The sequence below is a fragment of the Rhinolophus sinicus genome, linkage group LG10 (genome assembly GCF_036562045.2).
Source record: "Rhinolophus sinicus isolate RSC01 linkage group LG10, ASM3656204v1, whole genome shotgun sequence".
Classification (NCBI taxonomy): domain Eukaryota; kingdom Metazoa; phylum Chordata; class Mammalia; order Chiroptera; family Rhinolophidae; genus Rhinolophus; species Rhinolophus sinicus.
The window spans coordinates 68,162,824-68,172,172 of record NC_133759.1 but is presented as its reverse complement, the minus strand read 5'-3'; the positions used below and the strand labels follow the sequence as shown (position 1 = coordinate 68,172,172).

General features: G+C 61.8%; 1 protein-coding gene across 1 annotated transcript in view; it reads left to right on the top strand.

Moving 5' to 3' along the window:
* Positions 1-7,008: 7,008 nt before the first annotated feature.
* OBSCN (obscurin, cytoskeletal calmodulin and titin-interacting RhoGEF) overlaps positions 7,009-9,349 on the top strand; it is a 137,828-nt gene continuing 135,487 nt past the window's right edge. The window contains 5 exon segments of the mRNA XM_074314098.1: positions 7,009-7,234; positions 7,817-7,897; positions 7,962-8,090; positions 8,740-8,962; positions 8,964-9,013. Of these exon segments, the coding sequence (XP_074170199.1) occupies positions 7,009-7,234; positions 7,817-7,897; positions 7,962-8,090; positions 8,740-8,962; positions 8,964-9,013 (709 nt within the window).

The following is a 9,349-nucleotide window of genomic DNA, read 5'->3' as shown; positions in this document are numbered from 1 at the left end:
ACAAGCACAACCCCCCAGAGGTTGAGGGAGTGGGGACCCCAGAAGAGGTGAGGTGTGCCCTGGCCCAGGGCAACTGCAGGTAGGACAGCCTTGTGTACAGGGTTCCCTGTCGTGGGCTCCACTGGGCAAGGGGGTCTGAGGTGCCCCTGGGCCCAAAGGCTTGTGGAGGAGTCACCTGGGGGAAGAACGGACAGGGGAGGTGAAAGGGGAATGCCAGGCAGAGGGCTGTGACTTCTGGTGTATTACAGATAGAGGGGACAGGTCCACAGTGAGCACCCACCGTGGGCCTCCCATGGCCAGGGGTGCAGAGAGCTGCCCCCTCTTTGAGTGGAGGAGACATAGGCAAATCATAGTTTCTGGCTCCAGGAGGCAGACGTATGTGGGGAGGGAACAGGACACTTAGGACAGTTGGAGTGGCCCACGGGGGACAGGACAGGTCTGCTTGGCCAGGTACAACATGGCTGGTGGGGGGAAGATGCTGGCTCCACTGTGCAATGTTGCACAGGGAGGAGGGCAGCCTGGCTGCTGGTGGGGTATTCTGGGACAGGTGCTCAGCTGGACTTGAGTCCCGGCAGGGGAACTGAAGCTGTGGGGAGAGGAAGGAGATTTTCACCTGTTAGGACAGCCAGTTTGAGGGTAGAGCCAGACTTCAAATGCCCAAGAAGGGGCAAATCTGCACTTCTGGACCACCGTGCCTTCTGGAAAGTTGTCTGGGAGTGGGGAGATGAGACTAGGATGGGGGGGGTCATGTGCAGGCGTCCACCTGGGTGAAGCTGGGTTTTCCAGGTAACACTGGAAGGGTGAGGTGGATTGGTGGGGCAAAGGGGGCGGGCTCAGAGCATGCCAGAGGCTCATCCCCACCATGACCTTCCCCACCCAGCTCGCAGGTCCTTCCCGCCACCCTCACCCCCAGCATGGATCATTCTTCGTTCAGTGGTGCGCCCCGCTTCCTTACCCGACCTAAGGCTTTTGTGGTGTCGGTGGGCAAGGATGCCACGCTGAGCTGCGAGATCGTGGGCAACCCCACGCCGCAGGTGAGCTGGGAGAAGGACCGGCAGCTGGTAGAGGCGGGTGCTCGCTTCCGCCTGGCTCAGGACGGAGACTTGTACCGCCTTACCATCCTGGATCTGGCGCTCGGCGACAGCGGGCAGTATGTGTGCCGCGCGCGAAACGCCATCGGCGAGGCATTCGCGGCCGTGGGCCTGCAGGTGAACGCCGAGGCCGCTTGCGCGGAGCAGGCGCCCCACTTCTTGCTGAGGCCCACGTCCATCCGAGTGCGCGAGGGCGCTGAGGCCACCTTCCGCTGCCGCGTGCGCGGTTCGCCGCCTATGGCAGTGAGCTGGGCCAAAGACGGGCGGCGCCTGGGCGCTCCCGACGCCCCCAGAGTGAGCGTGGAAGCCAGCGGCGAGGCGAGCGCGCTGCGCATCCAGGCCGCTCGGCCGCACGACGGAGGAACCTACACTGTGCGTGCCGAGAACGCGCTGGGCACTGCCAGCGCTGCCGCCGCGCTGACGGTGGACGCGGACGTGGATGCGGAAGGCCCGCCTGTAGCCTCCACCGCCGCGCTCTTGGCGCACCTGCAGCGGCGGCGCGAGGCCATGCGGGTGGAGGGCGCTCCGGCTTCGCCGCCGGGGGCCGGCACGCGCACCTGCACGGTGACTGAAGGCAAGCACGCGCGCCTCAGCTGTTACGTGACTGGTGAGCCTAAGCCCGAGACCGTGTGGAAGAAGGATGGGCAGCTGGTGGCCGAGGGCCGGCGACACGTGGTGTACGAGGACGCACAGGAGAACTTTGTGCTCAAGATCCTTTTCTGCAAGCAGTCGGACCGCGGCCTCTACACCTGCACGGCGTCCAACCTCGTGGGCCAGACCTACAGCTCTGTGCTGGTCGTCGTTCGAGGTGAGCTGGGGCACCGCGCACCTCTGCCGCAGTGAGTTTGGGTGAGCGCAGGCCAGGCTCCTCCCCAGGCTCGCGTCCTGTCTGTCGGTTAGCGGATGCGGAGCTGAAAGTCCTCGCGGCTCTCACCTTTCCTGGCCCGCAAAATGCTGGCGGCACGGGATGACCCTCAGCCTGTCCCGTCTTTGTGAGTCACACGAGTAAAGAAGAATGCGCTTTGTCACCAGCATTCCCTCCCCCAGGGAGATGGTCGGGCAGCCCGGTGGCTGAGCCTGCCTGGTCCATGGTGAGGATGACCCAGGCCCTCCCTCTTCCCCGATGCTAAGGTGTCTCCCTGGCTAAGAGGGAAGGAAGGCAGGAACGGGGACAAAACCTTAAGTCCTCGGAGACCTCGGGGCCAGGGGCTGCCGTCTGGGCCAGTTCGCAAGCTCCTGTCCGGGTCTGAGGTTCCCTGGGACACTGGGTGCAAGTGTGGAAAACACCACCAGGTTTTGTTGGGAGGCCCGTTTATTCTTCACTCCTAACACTGGCCTCTCGTGCTGGGACTCCCGCCTCCACCTTCTTACACATCTCACCTGCTGTAGGATCTCAGACAAGACGACTCAACTCTTGCATGTCTGCCTCAGTTTCCTCGTTCTTGCGGGGTTGGGGGAGATGCTTCTCCCTGGGGATCCCTTCAGAAGCTGGTTGGGGAAGATGCCTGAGGCGGCAGGGCCTGGCCTGCAGCCAGGACTCAGGGAGTTTAGCGATTTAGCAGGCAGGTCCTGGCCCTGCTGCCTCACCGTGTGCGTGGGAGGGAGCCCAGCCGACCTAGCCCTCCCAGAACCAGCGGCACGGCCTGCTTAGGGGGGTGAAGCTTCACCTGTTTCATTTCTTCTTTTCTCTTCCAGACTTCTTATATTTGGGGGGGAAAGGGCTCTTTCCTTTAAGTTCTCTCTCCTCTCCTCTTCCCTCTTTCCCTTCTCTCCTCAGTCCTCCTACGCACCCCTGCCCAGGCCCCCTGCCCCTACTCACCCCTTTACCTGCCTTGCCCCGCCCCTAATCCACCCCACTGCCCCTGCCCAGCCCTCTCCCTGGCCCAGCACACTCGCCCCGCCGCCCTACTCACTCGCCCCCCTGCCCCGCCTATCACACTTGGGTTTCGCTGCCAGCTTCCCGGCCTCACTCATCCGCCCTTTCCCTGCAGAGCCCCCGGTGCCCTTCAGGACGCGGCTGCAGGACCTCGAGGTACAGGAGAAAGGGTCGGCCACGTTCCGGTGCGAGGTACCACTGCCAGCCACGGAGGCCGCGTGGTACAAGGAGGAAACGCGGCTGTGGGCCAGCGCCAAGTACGCCATCGAGGAGGTAGGCACAGAGCGCAGGCTGACGGTGCACAACGCCTCAGCTGACGACGATGCCGTGTACATCTGCGAGACGGCCGAGGGCAGCCGCACGGTGGCTGAGCTCGCGGTGCGAGGTAGGTGGGCAGGGAACACGAGACAGGCAGGCGGAGTGAGGGGCTGGCACCCACGAGACTGGGGGTTGGTGGGAGTAGGCAGGGTTTGACCAGTCCCTGGCTCTGCCCACCCCAGGAAACCTCACCCGAAAGCTACCGAGGAAGACGGCTGTGCGAGTGGGAGACACTGCCATGTTCTGTGTAGAGCTGGCCAGGCCAGAGGACCAGGTTCGCTGGCTGCGGAACCAAGAGGAGGTGGTGGCCAGTGGCCGCGTGGCCATCACCACCGAAGGCACGTGCCACACGCTGACCATCTCCCAGTGCAGCCTAGAGGACATGGGTGAGGTTGCCTTCGTGGCTGGGGACTGCAGGACGTCCACCCAGTTCTGTGTGTCGGGTAAGGACCTGGGGAGTGCCCCTTGCTGTGGGAGAGCCTGCACTGGGTCCTCCTGTGCTCAGCAGCTGCAGGGAGGGTGTAGGGGCCAGCTGCCCAGGCTGCAGCTCTGTGTCCCTCAGACCCCGAATTGCTTGCAGCCCTCCTTCACTGTGGTCACCCCAAGCATTGGCAAAGTGGGAGTCTTGGTGGCCCCCCACCTCACCAACCAAGTTATTAATAGAAGATGCACATTGTTCTAGAAGCACTGTGTGTGTGTGTGTGTGTGTGTGTGTATGTGTGTGTAGTGCAAGGGGGGGGGGGAAACGTCTCGTGTGAGCATGTCTTCTTTCTATGGCCTTTGCTTTGGTGTCTACCTTGTAGATGGGGTGGCGGTTCCCTACCTTGCCCACCCCCAAAGGGCCAGCCCCTAACTGGGTGACAGGGATGTGCTCCTGCACAGGGGCCTCAGCAATCTTGGGAGGTTCACTGTGACCTGCCTCAGCCAGTGACCAGGCCAAAATCCCAGTGTGGGGATGGAGTCAAGGCAGAGAACTGGATGGTGTCTGTCCCCAGGCCACATGGACAGCATAGCCAGATCAAGGTGGCCCTGAGCCAAGTGTGGCTACTGAAGCCAGGGCACCCTTTCTGCCATAACTAGAGATGTGGCCACAGGGTGGGGCCAGGGGTCATGGGACCACAGCCTCCCCTCAGGCTGGTCTCCCCACATCCCCCTCCGCTATCAGAGCAGTGCCCCCCAGCAGGGCTGGGGATTCTGTGATCCCCTCTTCCAGAGCAGTTCTGGACCTGGGGCTCAGGAAGGGGGACCCCCAATCAGTGGCATGGGCCTGTGCTCTGCCCAGCCCCCAGGAAGCCGCCTCTGCATGCCCCTGAGGCCCTTGTGGTGAAGGCCAGGACGGAGAGCTCTGTGACCCTTGGCTGGTCCCCTCCACCCCACGGGGACTGCCCTATTGCCATTGATGGCTACCTGGTAGAGAAGAAGCGACTGGGCACCTACACCTGGAGCCGGTGCCATGAGGCCGAGTGGGTGGCCATGCCAGAGCTGACTGTGGCTGGCGTGACCGAGGAGGGGGACTTCCAGTTCCGTGTCTCAGCTGTGAACAGCTTTGGCCAGAGCCATTACCTTGAGTTTCCGGGGACCATTCACCTGGGTAAGTGTGGAAGGTCCTATGCCCGATGGCTTCCAGATAATGGCCTGTGAAGCACCCATTGCTGAGTTACCCACACCTAGAGCGTAGCCCAGACTCAGCAAGGTCACAGTGACTCATGGAGCCTCTTTATTGGGGGGTCCTGATGCTGTTGGAGCCTCCTCTGTAGGAAGGGGAAGGGACCCTGAGACAGGACTTGAGCCCCCTAGGAACCTATCTGTGTTCACCAGCCCCGGGGGACCAGGCTGCACAATCCGCCCCCCACCCCCAGGTTTCTGGGATCTGGAGGGGATCTTGGGTGGCTCTAACTTGTCCCCACTCACTCCTGAGCCCTGTGTTCTCTCGTGGTTGCTGTGTACCTGTCTGATGGGCTTCCTGGAGGAGGGGGAAATTGAGCCCAGGCTCTGGGGGAGAAGGAGGAGGGGAGGGCGGGCCCTGTTCCTTCCTGAAGCCCCTACTCTGTAGTCCCCCAGCTGGCTGTGAAGACGCCTCTGAAGGCAGTGGAGGCAGTGGAGGGCAGTGAGGTGACCTTCTCTGTGGACCTCACTTCGGCCTCGGCGGGCGAGTGGTTCCTGGATGGGCAGGCTTTGAAGGCCAGCAGTGTGTATGTGATCCGTTGTGATGGCACCCGGCACACTGTCACCATCCGCTCGGTACCCGCCAGCCTGCATGGTGCTGAGCTCAAGTTCGTGGCCAATGGCATTGAGAGCAGCATCCGCATGGAGGTCCGAGGTAGGGGGACCCCGGCCCGTGACCCCTGGGCCTCTCTGAGTCCTGTGTTCTCTGGGGCTGGGGGCAGGAGGATGGTGGTCCCCAGACCCCAGGGCTCCTGGAGAACACAGGCGAGCTGCTGGGTGTGTGGCCTGGATGAGTTGGGCCCCACGGTGGGATGGGGTGTGTGAGACAGCTTGCCCAGCCTGGCAAGTAGCCCCAGCCACAGGGTGTGAGTCCTGTCCCAATGACGCAGGACCTCATGTCTCCATCTGTCCCACCCCTTTTCTCCCTCTCTCTCCCTCTTCTCTGATTTCTTCTCTTGTTCCACATTTTGTCCTGTCTCTTGCTTCCTTGCCTCTGTGTCTTCCCCCACCCCATATCTGGCTCTCATTCTCTGTCCACTTCTCTAACCACTCTCTTCTGTCTCCTTCCCCTCTGTCCCCTTTCTCCTCTGTTCACTCTCTATACGCTTCTCCTCTGTCCCCTCCACCATCTGTCCCCTTCTCTCTTTCTATCTACTCTGTGTCCACGTCCTCCTTTCCTTCTGCCCACACCCCCCCATCCATGTCCCTCTCCATCTATGCGTTCTCTCTCCACCTGCTGGGGCCCCCAGCTGCCCCAGGGCTGACCAGCAAGCATCCAGCAGCAGTGCAGGAGGTCCTGGCCCGGCTGCATGAGGAAGCACAGCTCCTGGCTGAGTTGTCGGACCAGGCTGCTACTGTGACGTGGCTCAAGGATGGCCGAGCACTACCCCCAGGCCCCAAGTACGAGGTGCAGGCTTCGGCAGGGCAGCAGGCACTACTGGTGCGGGACGTGGTACGAGATGATGCTGGCCTATATGAATGTGTCAGCTGTGGGGACCGCATCACCTACCAGCTGTCGGTGCAAGGTGTGTGTGTGTCCATATCCTCCTGGCCATTGCCACAGCCATAGCCCTGTGTTCTGTATTCATCTTTGGACAGGCTCTAGGGGGTCTGGGCCACAGGAGCTGATGTTCTTTGTGTGGGGGATTAGGGTATGGGGTAGGCTCAGGTGACCCTGTGGGAACTGTGGCTCAGGTGACCCGTCAGGGGTGGGGGAAGGGTAGGTTCAGGTGACCCATGGGGACAGTGGGGGCAGATGGGGCTAAGCATAACCTGTGGGGAGTGTATTGGGGGGGCTCCGCCTAGTAGGGGCGGGACCCCAAGAGGTGGTCCTGTGAGTTGGCTTTGGGTGGTTGGAAATCAGCAGCCAGCCCTGTCTGAAGGGGTCCCTAGTCTGGACTGGGCCAGGGTCCAGTGTGGGCCCAGAGTCCCCGAGCGCCTGTGTCTACTAGTGCATGGGTGTGCTCTTTGGGCTCTTCTAGCTCCCTGACCCTTGCTGCCTTTGCAGGGCTCACACCTTTTCTGCACAAGGACTCGGCGGGCGGCTGTGTGGATGCAATGGCCGGGGGCCCGGTCCACTTTGAGTGCGAGACTGCAGAGGCCCACATGCGTGTGCGCTGGTTCAAGGACGGTGCAGAGCTCAGCCGCTCCTGCTCACACTTCTCGCAGGAGGACGTGGGCACGCGGCACCGGCTTGTGGCCACCTCAGTCACCAGGCAGGACGAGGGCACCTACTCATGCCGTGTGGGCGAGCATTCTGTGGATTTTCAGCTGCGAGTCTGTGGTAGGCACGCACCTCCTGAGCTTGGTGGGTGGGAAGCAGGTCCAGTTGCATCTGGCACTTGCAAGGCAGAGCTGCCTGGCCCACCATTTCTTCAGCAAATGCTTGGGGTGGGGCAGTTGCTTCGATTTGTGAAAAGAAATTACCCACAAAACTAACATTGAGATAGATGAAGAATGCAAGATGAGAAAGAAATTCAAAGTCTTTGTTCTCCTTTTAAAGATGAAATGAGGCCAAAAGGGCCCAAAAGGTGCTGGAATTGTCCTCGGCAGGGCAGATTTAGATCTTGGTGAATCTGAGGTCCTGGCTCTTTCTAGAAGCCATTGGGGCCTCTTGATGCATTTTCTGAGTCCTGCTCTGCCCTATCCTGGCCCCCAGGAGGGTCTCTGCCATCCTCCTACTCCTTCCCTTTGTCCCTAGTCACAGGTCAGGCCCCTCTCTCATGCCAGGGAGAGCTGTGCTGCAGCACTTGACTACAGAAAGACCCTGTGGGGGACCTATGACTCCCTGGGACCTGATCCTCTCTCATGGCTCCAGGGCTTACCTCTGTGGGGCCTCTGATTGTGCGTCCCTGCCTGTCCCCAGAGCCCACGGTGGTGTTTGCCAAGAAGCAGCAGGCACGCAGTGAGGTGCAGGCCGAGGCGGGGGCCAGCGCCACGCTGAGCTGTGAGGTGGCCCAGGCCCAGACGGAGGTGACGTGGTACAAGGATGGCAAGAAGCTGAGTGGGAGCTCGAAAGTGCGCGTGGAGGCCAAGGGCTGCGCCCGGCGTCTGGTGCTGCAGCAGGCGGGGAAGGCGGACAGCGGGGAGTACAGCTGCAGGCCGGGGCCAGAGGGTCTCCTTCCGCCTGGACGTCACAGGTCAGTTATCTGGGGAGGGGAGTGAATTAGCCTTGATTGGGGTGACGTTGTGACTGGCTCATAGCCTGACACGTGGTGGTCTTTCAATTAGTCCCGGTGGGGCTGAGCTGAGCTGGGTGTGTGTCCTGCTGTGGTGGGCAGTGGACAGGGACAGTGGATGACCACAGGTGGGTGTGGCTCTGATTGGCTCACCTGGCACTCTGCTCTCTTGCATCCTCTGTGGCCCAGGCAGACAAAGGTGCAAGTGTGGCTCCGGTGCCTGTGGATGGGCATCTCCCATCTGCTCCCATCCGGCTCTTTGTATCCTGTACCTGGACATGGTGGGAGGGAGGTGGGGAGCAGGGCCGGCCGGGCGAGCGGTAGCCCAGGGCAGGGAGAGCTGGCTCTGATGGCGCGGGCTGTGCCAGCTCCAGTACCAGGCATCAGGCAGGTGTGGAAGTGGTCAAAGTTTGAGGACCAGCACCCCTCAGCCCTCCGCTCGTCAGGTCCAGAGCGTGCCGATCCAGTGTGCTCATGGGATGAAACCATTGTATGCTATTGTGTGGAGCTCATTGCCCAGCAGCCCTGCCTCGTCTGTCCTGGTCCCCGGGTCTGCAACATGAGCTGGATCTGCTGAGGCCTCTGGATGCATGTCCCTCTCTGTCCCCAGAGCCCACGGTGGTGTTTGCCAAGAAGCAGCAGGCACGCAGTGAGGTGCAGGCCGAGGCGGGGGCCAGCGCCACGCTGAGCTGTGAGGTGGCCCAGGCCCAGACGGAGGTGACGTGGTACAAGGATGGCAAGAAGCTGAGTGGGAGCTCGAAAGTGCGCGTGGAGGCCAAGGGCTGCGCCCGGCGTCTGGTGCTGCAGCAGGTGGGCAAGGCGGACAGCGGGAGTACAGCTGCGAGGCCGGGGCCAGAGGGTCTCCTTCCGCCTGGACGTCACAGGTCAGTTATCTGGGGAGGGGAGTGAATTAGCCTTGATTGGGGTGACGTTGTGACTGGCTCATAGCCTGACACGTGGTGGTCTTTCAATTAGTCCCGGTGGGGCTGAGCTGAGCTGGGTGTGTGTCCTGCTGTGGTGGGCAGTGGACAGGGACAGTGGATGACCACAGGTGGGTGTGGCTCTGATTGGCTCACCTGGCACTCTGCTCTCTTGCATCCTCTGTGGCCCAGGCAGACAAAGGTGCAAGTGTGGCTCCGGTGCCTGTGGATGGGCATCTCCCATCTGCTCCCATCCAGCTCTTTGTGCCCTGTACCTGGGCATGGTGGGAGGGAGGTGGG